The 19,629-nt window shown below is 44.0% G+C and overlaps 1 protein-coding gene across 1 annotated transcript in view; it reads left to right on the top strand.

Annotated features, from left to right (window-relative positions):
- The window catches only part of LOC122538418, a 35,405-nt gene extending 18,224 nt beyond the window's left edge, over positions 1 to 17,181 (top strand). Inside the window, exon 3 of the mRNA XM_043672465.1 lies at positions 14,972 to 17,181. Coding sequence (XP_043528400.1) covers positions 14,972 to 16,965 — 1,994 coding nt within the window. The 3' untranslated portion in view covers positions 16,966 to 17,181. The remainder of the gene's footprint in view (positions 1 to 14,971) is intronic.
- Positions 17,182 to 19,629: the final 2,448 nt, after the last annotated feature.

The raw sequence follows: 19,629 nt of genomic DNA, 5'->3' as shown, positions 1-19,629 counted from the left end.
CGACGGAATGGAAGGAACGATATTCCAGTTTCTTCGAATTTGGAAAGCCTGTAGAGATTTTAGGGAGTAGATTTTAGAGCAACTCGCGTAGGTTTCAGGGAGAGAACCGGATGCATCTGTCTCTCTGCGGTCGTCGCAATCCTTGTCAAGGAAACTCCAGGCTATTTCCTTTTTTTTCGTAGTCAATTTTCGAAAGCGTTGTCCGACTCTTCGTCCCGTGGGCAAAGATCGGAGATAATCGAGCGGGAATGCCACCAGGGGGAATAAATAATCGGACACGGCGAGTTTGCCGGCCGATGCTTAAAAATATGCCAGCACTGAATCGCGGAGAGATGCTCTGGTGCATCTTGAATATACGAGTGTGTATGCACGCGTGCATGCATGCACGTTGCGTGGGCGCAGTCTGAAGGATATCCGGTGTTGCTCTTGCTCGTTCCTTTCTCTCTTTCTCTCTGTTTCTTTTTTTTTTCTTTTTCTTTCTCTCACCTTTATTACTGATCTCACTCGATCGTTTAAAACGCCTCAATCGTTTGCTAACTGTGTCGCTCTCGGTTGATGATTCGGGGAAGGGTTCGCTTACGACGAGAATGAATGGATTTCACTCGACGTCGTTATATCGTGCGTAGAATAGTAGCTGGTAACACCATTAATCCAAGAAATTTTTTGCCTTTCAAGGAAACGAATTTCATCAGAATCATTATCTAAAAAAAAAAAAAAAAAAAAAAAAAAAAAAAAAAAAAAAAAAAAAAAAAAAGGAAAAAAAGAAAGAAAGGAGACGAAACGACTTAACCTTAATCTGAATCCACAGTCTACTAATTACACACGCACTTTTCAGAGAGTTCAATTTCATTGGTTATCATTATCTTTCGAGAGAGAAGTCATTAAAAAAAAAAAAAAAAGTTAGTTCACTAATTACACTACGCATCTCGACGAAATCGATTTTTATCGGAATCGTTATCTTGGGGAAGAAAAAAAAAAAAATTAGAAGAGACATTTAGAAGTGAAGAGCAATCCACAGCGAATCGTTATCTTTTGAGAAAGAAAAAGAAAAAAAGAGAGAAGAAAAGAGAGAACATAGAAGAGTTAATTAGAAAGAAAGAAAAACATTCGAAGGTAAAGAATCTATTTAGAAAACTATCTGTTTCTTCCCGAGTCTGTGGCTCATTCGGAAATCGCGTGTATATATATATATAAATATATATTTATTGCGCGCGAGAGTCGAAAACGAGCGGAGCGCGAAATTAAAATTTAATAATCCGGCGAGGCTGTCGTCAATAGGAATTTATAGCGACGGTCGATTTATGGCCGATTCGTTATTCGAGATTTACGAGCGTATTAAGGTACTATATAACGATTAATTCCTACGTTAGCGAGAGGAGGCTGCGCGCGGCTGCTTTGCATGCAAAGTCAAAACAGCTTCCGACGAGCAGCTTCTCTTCAGCTCGCTCGCTCGCTCGAAGGGAACGTTGAACAGAGGCCGGCAAACATCTGTCGTAACGTCTTCGCTGCATGGGGCGCGCGTTCCCTGTCAGTTATGACAAAAAGCTGCAACATCCTGGAAAACGACGGTGCAAGTATGCTTCTTTATTTCCTTATTGTCCCTGCTGTTTGTTATTTCGCTGTCGCCTTAAACCGTGGCTGCGCACTGTTTCTCTATTCCATTTAGGAACTTGCACGATCGATCCTTCCATTGTGAATCGCGACATTTCTCGATCGTGATCGTAAACGTCACAATGCCAGTTTAACGCGAGAGCGTCTGCCGTCTCTTGATCTCTGCGAATCTTCAATTATTCAACCTCTTGCGCTGGAATGACGTGTCAGGTTTTTTGTCCCGAAATTGCAATATTTTCTCATTTTTAAGTATTATTTACGCATATAACCCACGTATCTGTGCGCACAAATAATAAATTTACTGCTTCTCAATAATTTCTATCCGGTGGTATCGTACCCGACGAGTTTCTGAAAGAATAGGCGACGAATTACTGTATACGGGTTGTTGGTCACTCGTTATGGTCCGCAATCAGTTGCCAGCGCAGCTCGTTAAAATAGCAGCGTGTAAACGTTGAAAATAATTATAATATTATATTTGTATCAATAAATATTTAATAATAAATATTTTAATAATAAATATTTAAATATTATTAATTTATATTAATAAATACATTAATACTCATATGAAATATAAAATTATATTTTTATAATTTTAATGCCGCGTCGTTTTTAGCAGAAGCGACGAATTCCAAGAACAATATTATTCTTCCTTTCAAATATCTCCGAAGTTATCGCTTAGGCTTTTGAATGGGAAATGAGAAAAGGCAGCTGAAAAGATCCAGGTAATGGTATTGGAATGTTCTTTGCTTCTCTTCCAGCTTGAACACTACCGCGTAGATCTTGTAACTTTTTCCAACTCGAAGGAAGTGGGTGTTAATATTTTGTTGTTTAATAGTATCGAGTTGGGAAGCTTTCGATTTTCGTCAAAATCGTGGTAGACTGTCTTGGATTTCATTGCGAATGGAGCAACGAAACCCAGTTTTCACGATGAGTCGAAGCTCTCCCGATAGGAGACTATTACATGGAAACGCGTCACGAAGCTTCGCGAATGATCGTCATTGCAGACGGTTTCGTTTTCTGTTCTCAGTGAGTTGAAAAAACATCGAGCTGAGAAGTTCTTAGTTCTCAAGGGATGTTTCTGACATTGCCAATTTATCGTACAGAGGCAGAGAAGTATTCACTGTATGTGTATCTATTGATCTTTAATATGTATGGTAGTACACAGCACTCCTGACAAGTAAAATTATACTTTCTAACTTTTCTCATCATAATCATCCATTTTCAAATAGGTTAATTGCACTTAATAAAATCCCAATACGTTTTACACTTACGAGCGAAAGTTACCGCTGTGATGTGTGTCCAACTCTTGCGCATGTTTCTCGCAATTAAAGGAACAGACAATCTCGCTCATGTTGACTGGTTTGGCAGTGTAGATATAATGACAACTACTGTCATTTCTAATGCAAAATTATTAATGACACAGAAGAAAAATGTAGTTGAATGAGATGTAAAGATTTCACGTTTAATACCGAGAGAAATATTCGCGAGAGGGTCAACAGGGTATCTGTCAAAAGAGATTTCCTACGGAGCTCCGCGAGTGACAACTATTCCCAAAAGCTGCCAGAGATTTTAGTAAAATTCAGTGTCCTTCCTTTCGCGATACGAAGCTCGGCCCTTTCGAAATACAGCTTGTTTCATTTGAAAATGCGATTTTTATTAGATGTCCATGTTACGACCTCTGCAAAGACACTCGCAACCGATAAGAATCGATCGGTGGCTGTTGCGGTGTTGTTTCGTCAAATCGTGCCCCACGTTCGAGTGGTCGAATACGTGTCGGTCTCGGGGCAGCAACGAATAAAATCTCCCCTTTTCCCCCCTCGAGGGATTTGTTACACTTGCCAGAACCTTGACTTTCCCCGCGAGGACTAGAATTTCGGGGTTTAAAAGACACAGTGCTCGGTGCATAGACACGGCAGCTTTGTCGACGGTTATAGCGCCAAACGGGGTTGCTTGAATCGCCGCGATCTTGACACACCGAGAGAAGCAGAATTCTCATTAAAATAACTCGACGGTGCGGCTCTAATTTTGTACAGCCCGTTGTGAACGGACGTACCGTGACACAGCCCGTTGAAAGAAAAATATTTTGGATCATCGTCAACTCCCACCGCTAGCACCCGGCGTTCGTTTGTTTCACTTTTACCGCTAGATATATACAGTAACGCGCATTAGGCGAATAGAAAAATTCGCTGGTATCTGATACACGCGACGCTTCACCTCTTGCCACGCACGTCGAGAAGTTGCAATATTTTCTCAGCTTCAAGTATGCTTAAGTATAAAAAAATATTTTTGAGCAAAACAAAATAGGCAAAAAAAACGAATGATCAATTTGTTACTTAATCGATAATTTCTGTCCAGCGGTATCGTAACCGACGAGCTCAGAAAGAAAGGCGACGAATTATTGTATACGGTCGCTTGGTCGCTCGTTATGGTCCGCAGTCAGTCGCCAGCGCAAGTGACTAATACAGAGGTTAATAGAAAGGTACACATTTAAACACACCCGAATCTCGATCTCCACGTAATTTTTGAAAACACGCGAAATGGTTTTGATTATTTCTATTACACGTGTTTCGCTGAAGTTGAATATGTAAGTTTCGTGTCTTCTCTCCGTGTCAGATCTCGATTAAGATGTACAACGTTTTCTCGAAACCGAGGTTTCTAGCATTTTTTCTACCTATAGTTCTTTACTCGTTGCTTATTGCTATCTAATGAGCAACTTAACGAATTGAAAAAAAAAAAAAAACGATACGATAAAATCTATCTTCGTTATCTGCGCTGGCGAACTTAGAAGACAAGCGAACAAGAAGTCCGTGAAGCAGAGTCCTGTATGAAATATTCATGTTCGTCCAGCTATCTGGACCGAAAGATCAGTACTGAAAGTTACACGGATCGAAACGCGGATACGTTAATTATTAATTACACCCGTGTATTGCTCGAGTATCAGTGAAACAGGGACATTTTCACCCAATTCTTCGTGCTTCGTTCCGAGACGCACGCCAGTCTAAAAAAAAAAAAAAAAAAAAAAAAAACGTCCGAGCCCCGGACCACGTTCGCAACCACTGCGTCTTTCAGTTGGAATTCATACGAAGCTCCTTTATGAACCATTGTGTAATTGGCTTCGCCAGTGGCACGCGAGTCTGCCTCCGCGAAATCGGAAACGCTCGAAATAAACTGGCTGCTTTGACGCTCTCGCTAACTTTGCTCCGCGCGCCCATTGCACGCTATTTCGTTCCACAGAGTGTTTTCTTCTTCTTCTTCTTCTTCTTCTTCGTTAGTCGACCGTGTGTGTGTGTGTGTGCACGTTTCTTCGTTATTGACGTAGCTACTTGGATACATAACGGCAACGCAAGGAAACTCAAGTTACTTTTGGTTGCGCGTATTTGGATATTTCTAACGGCTTTCCCATATCTCTGACGGAAGTGCAAGTCAAATTTTGCAAAATTTTGTGTCATTTTCAAGAGAAAAAAAATAATAATAATAATAATAATGTGCGTTTCGTAAGTACAATAGGACGTTCAGCGCCTACGTTAATTAATTTCATCAGAGACACAATTTCAATCATTTACTCGTAGAATGCTAAATGTTATAAATAGTCAACGCTGTCAGTGTGAAAAATAAATTGGAGCTGCTAATTAGCGGTTGCTAATTAATTCAGTGCCTTCCGATTGGTCGATCGGTTTGCGATCGGCGGTAAGGGGATTGGGATTGGAATTTATTTGATATAGAAATTTTCTTCGAGCACGGAGATGTTTGCTCGGAGGCGAGCCAAGCCCTCGTCAAAGTTTACTTGGCTGTTCGCTCGCTCGCTCGCTCGCTCGCTGTTCGCCCGCTTCGCTTAACGTTCCTGCGCTTGTCTTTCTACACTTTCAGTGGCGTATTGTCGAATTCGCGGAGCCCCGTAGAGAATCGAGTCTCGAGCTCGCTACTCACGTAATTTTCTTTGAAAAATCTCGCGATTTCGCTCGATTGTGATTTTAGTCTGCGATTATTTTTCTCGGCGGTGAACTGCCAGTTGGAAAATGCCGTCGGCGTGTGCTTCGGTGAACCATAAGCTCGTAATATCGCGGTATCGGCTCGACACTTGAGACACACACACACACACACACACACACACACACACACACACACACACACCGATGAAACATTACACGTCGAACACGATATCGTCTTATCTGCGTTATTTAGTTTTCGCGCGGCGCTGTAAGGACCGCGCGACCCGGAAATACGCTGTTACGCAACTAGGATCTACGTTGACACACGATCGGCAGGTTCGCGATACGGATAGATAATACTCGGTGTAATTTTTTGTTAAAAGAAATCGCGAACGTGCCCCGGCTACGGATAATAACATTTCCGTTTGAAAATTCTCCTCGACTTCCGTATTTTCTCCGTGAGCCACGCTGAAAAATCACCGAGAAATCACGCAAAACTTTCAAGCAAATCGGCATCTCTCTCGTAAGACCGAAAACTAACATCTTCAACTGTAAAAAAAAAAAGTATATATATTTATATCTCGGATATATTCTGATTATCTATTCATATCTGCTTATATGTTCGCGTATTGATTGACTAAAAAAAATTGAGCATTACGCTACACGAGGCTTCAAGACAGGGGGGAGTAATATAAAATAATTGAAATATCATTTCAAATATTAATATTTATTATTATTATAATATAAAAATATTACAAATATTACAAATATTTATCATTATTACAATATACAAATATTCATTACTTTATTACAGTAATAATAAATATAAAAAATATTATTCGCAAATAAATGGAGTAACTCGAATTAATAATTGAGAACGAGACTTGCGGATTTACGCGCGATGCGCGTAACCAGGCGGATTTTGTAGTTACGCTATTGGTATCTGTCGTGCGGATGTGTGTCGTTGGTGGGGTGTACGAGTGAGTGGGAGCGACGTGGCTAGTTGCGCGACTGAGTGAACGAACCAGAGCTAGAAGGACGGAGAAGGTAGAAAAGGGACAAGACGTCCCGTGCGCAGGAAGGGGAGAACAAGAGAGAGAGACAGAGGAGAACCGCGGCGAGTGAGACGGGAAGCAACGGGAGTGGAAAGTACAAGCACGGGCAGCGGGAAGGACAAAGAGGAGATGAATGAACGTGCGTACGCGGCAGAAAGAGAGAGAGACGCGACAACGACGGGCGGCGCGGTAGGGTGAGATAGAGCGAGACAGATGTTGGAATGAATGAACGGTGCACGACGAGGATAGAATTAATGAGTGGGATAAATATAGAAGCGTGTAACGTGGTAGAACGAGACCGCCTATCTTCTCCTCTTCTTCCGTTCTCCATCTGCGCCCTCTCTCGTCCGTTGATGTTCGACTCGCTTAGTTGGTTGGTTGGTTAGTTGGTTGGTTGGTTGGTTGGTTGGCTCGACTCGTTCCTCCAACTTTTCTCTCTCTCTCTCTCTCTCTCTCTCTCTCTCCGTCCCGCGTACAAGCGTGATCGAAGGACTTACTCGCTGCGAACGAACCTCCGATACAACACACCGAACCAAATGAAACGAAAAGATTCTTCCTCGTACTACCCAATCCACTCTTTACGCGCATAGTGCTATTATTACGCTGAATCAACGCAATAGCGTGAACAGTAGCTTGAAATTCATTCAGCCGTGATACACTCGTCGACCCGATAGATATTATCGTCCGTGATCTTTTAATCTGTCGTTCGTTCGATTCTTGGGTATTTAAGTGGCCAGGCCAGTCATTTTTATTTAGGTTTTATTTAGGCTCACATACTAGAGTTTGGACGATGCGTTATTGAGTTGAATTAAAAGCGGTCGATCTGTTTCTCTACTTTTCCATGTTTGGAAGTTCTCCCATCATTTGTTCCTCGGTTATGGTTTCGGTAAACCGTTTCACTCTCGCGTAGATATCCCGTTCTCGTAGATATCGTTGCAATATTCAAAGACGGAATATAAATGGAATGAATGGTATAAAGTAGTTCGGGATTCGTTTCTCCGTGAAATGTAACGGTATTGCTTCTGGATCGCCACTTTTGCTGATTGCGTTACCGATCGGTGCAAATACGACAGCGACTTTCGAGTTGATCCTAACGGGAACATCCGTCACGATTTATCGCCACGAACAATTAATATTAACGAGAGCGGTGTTGGAAATAATGGGATAGATACCGTAAATGTTGAGCGAAAGATCGAACTGGCGCGGGCAGGCACGTGGTCAGGTGATTAAATAAACTCGTCGAGAGATGCGATCCGGTTACTTAATAAGCCTTAGAGATTCTTCCGGTTCGAGAATGGCATCGTTATTAAAACGTAACGGTACCCGGCCTCGTTCTTTCAGTTTACCCATCTTATCCCTCGGTAACAGTCGTATTCGAATCGAATACGTACAGCGTTTTCTTCGTGTGAAAGTCCGTAGAAGTCGATCGAAAACGCGTGTGCGTAAAGCACCAAAAAAAAAAAAAAAAGAAAAAAAAAAGAAAGCGAAAAACGATGCAGGATGACGATGAACGATGTAAAGTGACGCGGCTAGAATCCTTTATCCGGTGTGACCGGAGACTCTTGGGTGTCGAGTAAACGCTCGGGAGAGGTACGCTTTAAATTCGATCGATAACGCGCGGAACGGCACATCGAACCGCCCGCCCCCCTCTCCCCATCGCCCCTGGTTGGCGGTGCGGTGTGGTCGGATGAAAAAAAAAAGAAAAAAAAAAAATTTCCCACAGCGTGGAAGAGGAGGCGCGTACAAGCGTGTAGAGAGCACGTTTGACAGGGACGAGAGAAAAAAAAATCACCGCGCAAGCATTGCCACCTCCAGCGTGGCGACCGACGACCGTCACTGTCGCCGCGCCGACGCTGTCGGTGGTATACACGGTGACGACATAGGTAATGTTTTCATTCAATCTAAAGCTTCAATGATAGCTTCCGCCCATTCATAAAAAGCTTCGTGTTGCGAACGAGTCGTTGGCCACGATATCGCCAGATGGCATACCGTGCACGGAACTCGACCGGCCCTCGTTCCTCTCTCTCTTTCTCTCTTTCTCTCTCACACACACACACTATATTCACATACACTCTGTCAACCTCCTCCGTCTCTGCCTCGCTCTTTCTATCTCGCCGTTTCTCTCTACTTTTGTCTCCTCCGTCCCCTCGGCCGGCTGTCGCCATTCATGGCTTCCTTCCCACCTTCTCCCTTCCTGCTTCCCCTCCTCGCCCCACCGACCGTTTCGTCCTACTGCCTCTTGCTCGCGTCCCCCTTGCCCCTCTGCCGTCCGCTCGGTTCTACTCTGTCTTTCACCATCTCCGTCTCTCTCCCTCTTTCTTTCATCCGTCGTTCCTCTGACTCGCCTGCCCCCCTTCCCCTCTCACGCTGCGCCCAATCGCTGACGCGCTGCCCCTTCCCCTCCCCCGTTAGCTAGCCAACTCGACTCACTCACGGCGAGCTCATTGTCAGTTGTCCGCCAGCAGTCCCTGCGTCTGCGTCCCCCTCTTTTGACGTTTCACCGTTTCTTTCTCTCTCGCCTCCGTGTCAACTTCACATCCATTCATCCTAATCTCGTGTCCACGAACAGTTGCCCAAGCGGTTACTAATCGCGTCGTTGTCGTCGAGAGCGAACCGTCGATTATATAAATCTCGTACACATTCAACGGGCGAGTCGTCTCGTCTCCACGCGCCGGTTGGTTTCGAACGCTCTCTTTTCGTCCGTGAAACTCCGGGAGGAAGTCCGCGAAACGTTTCTCCTCTCTACCTAGGTGAAACCTCGATTACGATTTACGCGGAAAAGGCAAATTCTCGTGCGTTGAGTGAAAGGCGTTCGGCGGAAATGTAAATAAGGTTTGAACCAGGGGGCTCTCTGAAAGTCGAGCTCGAATTTTTTTTGTTTGGCGGTTGGTGGTGACGTTGGTGTGCCCCGGTTAACCGTCGACTCAGGGAAAGAGACTCACGGTGGAGGCATTAACAAGCGGGAAATGAGAACGGCGGGACGTGACCGATGAGAGGGTGACAAGCAGCTGCCCGTCCGCGCGGTTGGAATTTGGAGGACGTTCCTTCCTAGGGTCCCCGTTCACAACCGTTCGAACGGAATCTTCGTCGTTCCCCGTGAGGCTGTCGGTGTGTCGTGTCTTGTTGGTGCGCGTGGGTGCGCTGTAATCAGCAGACACGCCTCCGAAGGATTCCATCGGCCCCGGCGTGGGCGAGCCCACGTTCTTTTCTGGATTTTCGCTGGTCCCATGAATTTTCAGTAAGTCGACAGATCAATTTCTTCGTTTCCTCTTGCTCGTCTCTATTTCCCATTCACTTTTCCATCCGACCTTCTCGATGATCTAAAGCAAAATCATGGTTATGATGATTAGCACTGTATACTCGAGGATATACTGTCGTATATTCTCGACATTAGAGAATAACAACGATGTATCAAATTCGAATAGAAAGTTGGTTTGACGTATTGTACTGTCAGACCGAACACAATGCGATGAAATGTTCGTATTTCATGTTAATTAAAAAGAACACACGCACTTGTGCTTTTAATAACTGTGAAATTGAAAAGCGTGTATTTGTTTTAAAGGAAATGTTTATACAGATTAGACGAACAGAATTAATAATGGTCGTGTATTTAAAAATCATTACCGTGGCACAATATCGTTCAAAGAACTCGTCGTTTAATGCACGATATCGCGCTGGCCGCGGCAGCAGATAATTTTATTGAACGGAAATACGTGCGTGGCCAGGAAGCACGTCCGATCTTATCGCGAACATTTCCGGCGCGTTATTAAAACGTATCTGGACCGGAACGTCGTTTAAAAATTGCGTTTTTTTTACGGACGACAGTTACACGAACCTGATTTCTAACATCCTGTCAAAGATATCCTACAAATGCCTCGCAACTTAAATTGCACCATTTAATTCCAGAACTGAGTGAAATGGAACATTTTTGCTCCCGCTGATTGCTGAAAACGTGGGGTTTTTGTTTTCACAAAAAAATTAATCGATCGACTTCTATTTAAAATAGAAAAATTTTTCGCGCAATTTAAATTCATATTATCAGTTCACGTATAATTCAGTTTCGTTACACTTATCACTCAAGTTATAATTAGACTGCGGATTTTTGTGTATTTTGTGAAAAGTTCGAAGGCGCAAAAGTACACACGCATGCAGAAACGTGTAAAATATTCAAACGAAGAGTATTAATCACAATTTTATGTAAAAGAGACAATTTTCCATTTAGGTATGTTCCTATTGTTTTTATTATTATCCTTATATTCAAATTTAGAATATTATAAATATACGCAGTCTATTTATAATATATTCATTAATTAATATTTCCGTAGTAGCAGCGAATCAGTTTTCATTTTTATTAAATATCAGTTTTAAAAGAGCTCGTGCAAAATCTTCTTGCTTTCCCCTCGTTTAAGACGGCCAACTTTTAACAAAAACAAGAAATAATCGCGAAAACTTTTGTATTCAACATTTCTCTCGCAAATCAGATATTTACACTCGAAATTTTCCAACGAATACATTAATTATATATATCACATTTATTTGTGGCGTATTTAAATGTTCATTATAGCTCATACACGTCCAATATTCTATCGCTCGAAACTTTTGTGTCGCATATATGTATTTCCATTTCGTTCGACGCGAACACCGCCGGCGCTTATCACTGTTTAACATTAACTTATCTCCTCTTCTTCTTCTTTTTTTCTTTTCTTTTCATACCAACGTTTTCAACGTGTTCGCGTCGAAACGTGAAACACATTAGTTGTCGTTGCAGTACGTGGCACATTCGATTTGCAAACGGCTTCAATTATCGTATCCGCACGCGACACAACGGCCACAGAATGGAATCTGTCGAGGGAACGTGAGATAGTTGGCTAAATATTCGACGTATCATCGTCATTATCGTAATCGCGGCGATCGAGCGCGGATATTAGCGGAACAATCATCGTGTCACAATTACGTGATTGGCAATCTTCTGCGAAAGCCCTCCCGTTCTGTAATACCGCCGCCGTGATTCATAATTGATTCGTGACTTACCTTATCGTTACTTGGAAAATGTATACACAAGTTGTTCACCGGTTGACCTACGTGTCGCGGTGCGAGTATCTCTCTCTCTCTCTCTCTCTCCCTCTCTCTCTCTCTCCGTTACCGTGACAAAACGAAATTCCTCGCGTGGACGAGCCTTCCTTTCACCGTGCAGCAGCTGTCTGCTTTTCAATGAAAATTCGCCTCGCGTTTATCGTTCCACGGCAGTGGAAGTCCGGCTTCCAGAAACCCATTAGCCGATGGATGAGTTCCTATCTGTTGACAGCGTTCGTTTTTCTACAGGGTGTCACCGAGGGATGATAATCCTGCATGGGAAAACTCGGCCGAGACAAAATCTTTCTATTTAAATCTGGTGGTTTTCTTCGAGCAAAATCAACGTTTGAAAATTGATCGTGTTTCACTCGAATTTGGCTAATTCTCTATCGGACGTTGGAGCAAATAACGCGTGGGATTATATAATTTTCAAGAATTTTCACTCTAAAGAAAAATGAAAAGATTGTTTTCGTACCTGTCCAACGCATAAGTGACACGCAGCTGAATAAATTTTCAAATTCGAAAACTTGTAAATTGACAATAATTCTCGAACGAAAGGATTCTATTCCCTTAGTTTATTCTCGAGTGTCGAAATCACTACCAAAGGCGCTTACGTGTATCGTGATTTCGATTTGCAGCGAGAAAAGCCAAATAAACGTCTTCTTCGTTTTTTTGTCGATTGATTTAGGAGACGAGGCGAGGGAGAGTGAGAATTAGTCCGAACATAGGGACACAGACTCGGAGAACGTTTTTTCTTATCTGTCATATGGAGCGACTAAAAGCTCTGACCTATGACAGTCGGTGATAAGCACCGCGCGTTCCTCTTCCCAAGTCCATTTTCTCTGAATGGTAGGTACGCACGAGTGCTCTCGAAATTTATCCGGCAGCCAGGTCGGAAACGTCAGGAAACGTCAGGCGGTCTCGACACAGAAAACGTTCAGATAGTCCGATTTCTTTTTCAGCTAGCCTTGTTCGAAAAAGTCGGATAGTGGTCCGATATTTCCGGGCTACTTCCCCCTCCCCTATATCCTAAATTTAATTTTCCTAGATTTTTAACTGAAATTAAATTTTCTAGATTTTTGACTTGCAATTTAAATTTAATTTTCTTAGATTTTTAACCGGTAATTTAAATATTTGTAATCTTTATTTTAGTTTTGTTTACAATCAAATAGAGATTGTTTACAATCAAATATATTTATAATATTTATAATATATAAATAATATATATTTATGATATATTTATAGAGAAATTAAATAATATATCTATGATCTTTAATTTTAATTTTAATAAAATGTATAAGTTTGCAGTTTTGTGAATAGATTAATAATATAATATAATATAGATTAATTATTAATAGATTAATAATATAATATATATTATTAATAGATTAATAATATAATATATATTATTAATAGATTAATAATATAATATAGATTAATATAGATCAATTTATTAGATTAATAGATTAATAATGTAATAAATTAATTTATATTATTAATAGATTAATTTAGTTTTTCGGAATGAGAAGTGTACGAATGATACGTTCCTGTTATTAGTATAACGGATAAAAAAATTTCACGCCGAATTAAATCTTGGATATCGGGGAAACTCGGGCCGACTGTTTCCGATTTGAGCTGATAGCCGATCGAGACTGTTCGACTCCTCGTATATCTCGCGTGTCTTCACGAATTCGATCGACCTCACCCGATCCGACCCGACCCGACGTCAGACGTTTCTTCAAGAAACACCGCCGTATCGTCGAGGATTACGTTCCACGCCTGGCTTAGGTTCACACGTGTTCAGACCGCGTGAATATGGAACGTTACGGTCACAGTGAATGCGTTTTCCGATGAATTACTGACGAATACGTCGAGATTCACAAAAAATTTATTACCTCTGAGAGTGTAATTAAAGCAGAATCCTCCTCTGTATATTGTTGAAACATTTTAATAGTCAAACGATTGTATTATTCGAACAATTATGTCATCAGAACGATAATAATTGAAACGTCATTTGTTACTAGTAGATATATATATTGCTAAGGTAACATTTTCGAATTCTCCGTTTCAATTTGTGGGCCAGCCTTGCTGAACAGTGGAAGTATAAAGGAAGTTGAAAATCCTCGTTGCGAGATACCGATGTATTCCTACACGGCGGATGCGTGTAGGATGCGGGATTGGTCTTGTGCTAGGCGATTGTCGTTTCTTCCAGTTCCGCAGGTTCCTCGAGAGTGGGTCGAGCACAGTCGAACGAAAGAATTATCTGAGTCAGATTTAATGTCATCTGGTTTCTGCGCATTCTACCCTGCTTTCTAATTATTCCGTCTGCCCTTCGTCGCGAATGAGGCATTCTCATCTCGTTCGACGCCCGAGGCAATCAAAATTTCGCTTTCCCTCGCCGTAGTTCTTGATTAAAAATTGAAATCTTGACTTGTAATTTAATTTAAATTAATTTTAAATACTTTTTTTTTTTTTGTTCTTTTTAATTTACTTCGCTTTCTGAAAGCGTAAATATCGAACAAATAGATGCAGAATAAAATTAAATTTTGATCGTCCAAATCCCAATGACGTACGCCAGGGTTGAATTTCTCTCCGAGAACTCCTCGTAGAAATAATTAATCGTCTGCTCGTTGATGTAAGCCTGTCACACGATGCAGATGCGTGGAGGGCACGATCGGTCTTGGCTGAGCAAAATACTCGATTCTTCCACAACTGTAGGCGCTTCGAGTGGGCCGTTGACCACTGAATCAAGAACCACGGTGCCCACTCGCGCCGCGCTCGCCCACGTACCGAGGCCAAACCTACCTCGAAGCCACGTAGGTAGCGTACCACGTACACGGGGATTCTTCGTGTCTGTCGAGGTGTGATCCGAATATCGCTTTCGACTTTGTTCATTCAGATCCCATCTCTCGTTCTCACAGAAAGGATCCCCTCCTCGTGTACGTGGATCCTTACGCTCGTAACCGAGTGTAACACACACGCGCACGCGAAGAGTAGGTATATGCCGGATCTCAACGTGAAATAACAAGCGATTACAATTCGTAGCAATTTATGTGCATCGGCAAAGCGAAGTAAAATAGCTTGGATTACTCGGAAATTGCAACGTAACATTCGAGTTGTACAATTTATAGGAATTTCGTTGCTTTTTCCAATCTCAACGAAGAGAAATTGCAGTTTATAAAAATTGTCGACAAAGTAGAGTAACAACAATTACAACAGAATTGAATTATAAAGAGTAGAAAAATTAAATTAAGCCGAGTGAGAGAGTGAAGAGGGAGAGTAACGGATGTTTGATGGTTTCAGGTGGGGATGAAGCGCGTGTCGCGAGGGCGAGAGGAAGCGGACGCGGAGTTTTACCGAGCCTCATCCTCGCTAATGGAACGCCCTTGTCGAGAGTGTCACCACCTCGCGCGGGCTGGGCAGTGCGGATCAACGAGGCGACACTCACTACCCCGAGTCAGTCAGCTCATTATCAACAGCAACAGCATCAGCAGCGCGCTACTCCAACTCCAGGATCACCGAGAGCCGTCGAACAATGGGCTAGCGAACGGGCAGCGTTGTCGGCTTTGTCGGTTCGTCGTTCCACATCACCACCCTCGCCAGAAACAGCAAGGAGACCGGCAACAACAGGATCGTCGAGAAGGATCGTCCCGTCGTCGAGTCGCGTTAGGCTGGGAGGCGGAGGCGAAAGAGGAGAAGAAGGAGGAGAAGGAGGAGGAGGAGGAGGAGGAGGAAGTGGAAGTGGTGGAAGCGGCGGAAGAGCAGGAGCAGAAAGAGGCGCTGAGTTCGGTAACGGTATCCATTTCGCGAATCACTGGCAGGAGGAACAAGAGCTGGAGGCGAAGAAGAAGAAGGAGCACCGGAAGCGTTGCGTGGACGCAGCGGCGCGTTGCCAAGCCGAGCATCTTGAACTGAGAGGTCGGCCGATGTCGCAGAACAATGCGATCGCGCCGCTCTCGCGGCCACCCTCCTCGCCAACGAACGCCTCGACCAACCTCGATAATACCACCGTCGCTAGTAGTACGACCAGCCACGATAACAGTAGAGTAGTCAACGCCGACGACGGAGACGCGCAGCATTCCGTTCAACAGCAGCAGCAGCACAACGTAACCGGTGGTGGTCGCGTTCACGATCACAATCGGCCGTTCCCTCCACCGAGATTGCCCACTGTGCACGTGCCGGCTGCATCATCCTTGACTCTCGCAGCGAACCAGTCGAGCCCGTCGAGAGTGTTGGTCACCACTGCTCCACTCAGCCCTCTGTCAAGCACGTTCCGCAGCAGACCGAGAAACATTGACACTTCAACAGAGACCACGACCAACAGCCGCGGACTGCTATCGAACGACACACCACCGAGAAGCCCGATAAGCGAGGTGAGCCTCACGGTGCCACGGCCGGATGGTGAGAGAGCCATCAACGAATACGTCGAGGCGCCGTTCAAACACGGGGCGAATCAGGAGCGACGAGTCATCGACGATGACCAGAAGCGCGGTATCGGCGCCGATTGCCCGAAGATCGACCGGAGGCATCGTCAGAAGGGTAGTGGTGGTGGTGGTGGTGTTGGTGGTGTTGTTGTTGCAGACGCGTCGGTCGCAGCGACGCATCGGTTGCACGCGAGCAGGACTCAAGCGTTTCGTGGTTTAATAGCCAGTGGGACGAATCCGACCGTGTCCGCTGGCTCGATCCCGGCGAACACCGTGGCACCGAACGCTGTGACCAAACAGCCGGTCTCGTTCACCAAGGAACCGGCCAACAGCCTCGCCTCGAGGACTTACGATCCGGCCGGTTTGTCGATAATGTGCAATTTCTGCGGCCGATGTCGTTGCGAGTCTTGCCGAGAGCCGCCACCGTTGCCCAGCAAGTGGCTGTGCAACAACAAGTGCTTCTGCTCCGCCGAGACGATTCTCGATTACGCTTCTTGCCTGTGCTGCGTGAAAGGACTGTTTTATCATTGCGTGGACGGAAACGGCGGCGGCGGCGGTGGCAGCGGTATCGGCGAGGCAGCCAGTAACTGCGCGGACGAGCCGTGTTCCTGCACAGGAAGCAGGAGAGCCTCCAGGTGGGCCTGCCTCGGCGCGCTCACCCTTGTCATGCCTTGCTTATTGTGCTATTGGCCATTCAAGGGCTGCGTCGCGTTGTGCGAGGTGTGTTACGCGCGGCACGCCGCTCAGGGCTGCAGATGCAACCCGAACACGATCGGAAACGCCGGGAACAGGCATCATCCGATCGCTAGCGATATCGGGGACTCGAGGGATCCGGAGAAGAGGTTGCTCGACCCGGTCACGCCGGAACTCTAACGCAGGAAGCAAGCGACGTGCGCTCGGTGCACCCATCATCGACCACTCTCTCGGATCGTGCACGTCGATCCGACCGTGTTGCGGACGATCGTCGCGTTTTCTTGTGACCGCCGCGAGCAGAGACGTACGTCCGCGCGCTCTTCTTTCAACGCTCTTATCGAGACGGAGCGCAAATGAAAAATTGCATTAAGTACAAGAGTTGCATTTAGGTCGAGAGAAAGGAAAAAATAAAACCGATATCGAAGAAATTCTGACGAGTTTGTACATCTGACGTCGCGAATGTTTTATTTATTATTCTTCCATGCGCGCGCGAAAGTGCGAAGCGAGCGTGAGAGAGAGAGAGAGAGAGAGAGAGTTTTGAGAGAGTATAAGAAACGTGTGCGAATGGAGAAGAACGCGAGAATGAGTTTAGTAGAATAGGGGAAAGGAGGAAGGAAGGAAGAAAAAAAGGATGCAGTGTGAAGATAGTCAATGGAGAAGAGAGACGGAACGAGGCCCTGGCTGGCGGATTTAAAGAAGAAAGCGCAGTGAGAACGAATGGCGATGAAAGGGCGAGAAAGATGACTATGTACTACTACGCGAGCGTGCGTATTAAATGCAGAGAGATATTACACTTACGTATAGATAGGTCTATACACGATAAAATATATAAATAGTACGCGCACACACAGAAAGTAACTGCGAGCATGATCGAAAGAAAGAGAGAGAATGCGCCGAACGTAAGAGTGAGAGTGTGCGAGCGAGAGAGAGAGAGAGAGAGAGAGAGAGAGAGAGAGAGAGAGAGAGAGAGAGAGAGAGTGTGTGTGTGTGTGTGAGACAGAGAGAGAGAGAGAAGAAAGATAGGAGAGAAAGCGTGAAAGCAAATAGACGTACCATTAAAAGTATATTGAATGCGAGCACGTGTACGCGCGTGTACACGCGTTCCTTGCTGTTATTTCGTTCGAAGCGCGTGCAAGTTGCACGCGTCTCACGCCTAGATTATAGCTATGTATATTGTATATTACATTTGTATAAAGAAGAAATTTTTTCTATGGTTAATTTATTCGTGGCTACGCATTGGCCAAGTTCACAGATATGGAGTTTTCGTAGTAGAAACGCAGACAGAAAAGAAAGGGGTTGGGGAGGGGAGGGGGGGGGTGAAAGAGATGTTTGATGATCAGCATGTTTGAAGGCCGTTGAGAAGATTCAGAGGACGTAGTAATACTGGTATCGATATCGACTCGATTATTTTTTTTTTTTTTTCCCGAAACCGTGGTTCCAGTCGCTTGTATCCCATGGTAAAAATAAAGTTAAAAAAATGAGAAAAAAAAAAGAGAGAAAGAAAAAACGGGCGTACGAGGAATCAAGAAAAGAAGGAATAAATAATGGGAAGGAAGAAGGAGAGAAAGGATGATGAGAGGAAAGGGAGAGAGACGAAGAAAGAAAACTCTGAAAAGAAGCATTGTCCGAGCGTTTTCCTTCAGCTCGGTGCACGATGTAGTATACGCTTTTGTATTTGTTACACGTTGAAGCTTGTAACATCGAGCGGGCTTGGCGATTCGATATCTTCGAAAGAGGATAGTGAAAAATCGCTACTCGTAATTGCCAATTACTGACATTGCGAATATTTATTTCTTCTTTTTTAATTCCTCGTCGTGAACCGTTTCCTCGATCATTTCTTACTATGAAGAAAAAAAGAAAGATAATAATTTTATAAACCACTGTTTTATTCTTGTTCACGAAACAATGCTAAATAACCAAATTATCAACGACGTAAAACATATTAATTTTAAGCAAAATAATACAATGGTGATAGTGTCAATTAATTTCAACCCCCTGAGCACAGTGAATCTCGAAAATTACTTTATTATTAACCCGCGACACTTTCACATAGCACTAGAATTCCGCGCTTTATATAACTTTCAATGCATTTGTAGACTCTAAAGTTTCTTGGCTAGATTTGCAGACATTTGCAGAAATTTCGGTAAAAGGACGAAACAATCTACAAGCGATAGATTACTACTATACAGTCTCGTATCAGTTTCGCTTAAAGGAAGAACTCACCGCGACCAACGATGTGTTAAAAATATTATTACGACTACCAACGATCCGCGAGAAACGTACTAGTAATGCAGCAATATGTTAACAAACATTTCATTGCGTATAAAATTGCATCTCGACGGCGACGACAGTGCAATGAAGTAAACTAAACGTTGAACGATGGATCGCCACGTGTTTCCATTTCGAGTGGTGAGCAAACACATCGGCGCTCGTTATTCCACAGGGGACGACGCGTTCGACAAGTACAATAATGCCCACCAATTCGTAGAAAATTATCTCTACGCCACCTTGTCGTATAATTCGCCGAATACATATCCCCGCTCTCGGACACTACTGTAACTCTGCTGAAAATCAGCTTGATTACTGCCTCAGTGAGGACAGAGGCTTCAGAGAGAGCGGTACGAGAGCGAGAGAAGCCCGCAAGAATGAAACGGTTGCATCTTCATGTACGTGATTCTGTGCGTAAGTGCACGTGTCGTGTATGAGCATGGGTGCATGCTTCAGGGGGACGACGAGAATGCGGGCAGACGGAAAAAGGACAATTGCGTGGGGGGCATACGCGCGAGGTGAAGAGAACAGAGAGCGTAGTACGGTACAGAACGGAACGGTGATCGGTGAATTTGG

Source organism: Frieseomelitta varia, unplaced genomic scaffold (assembly GCF_011392965.1).
Source record: "Frieseomelitta varia isolate USP_RPSP 00005682 unplaced genomic scaffold, Fvar_1.2 scaffold_996, whole genome shotgun sequence".
In the NCBI taxonomy this organism is placed as follows: Eukaryota; Metazoa; Arthropoda; class Insecta; order Hymenoptera; family Apidae; genus Frieseomelitta; species Frieseomelitta varia.
This window is presented reverse-complemented; position numbering and strand designations above follow the sequence as displayed.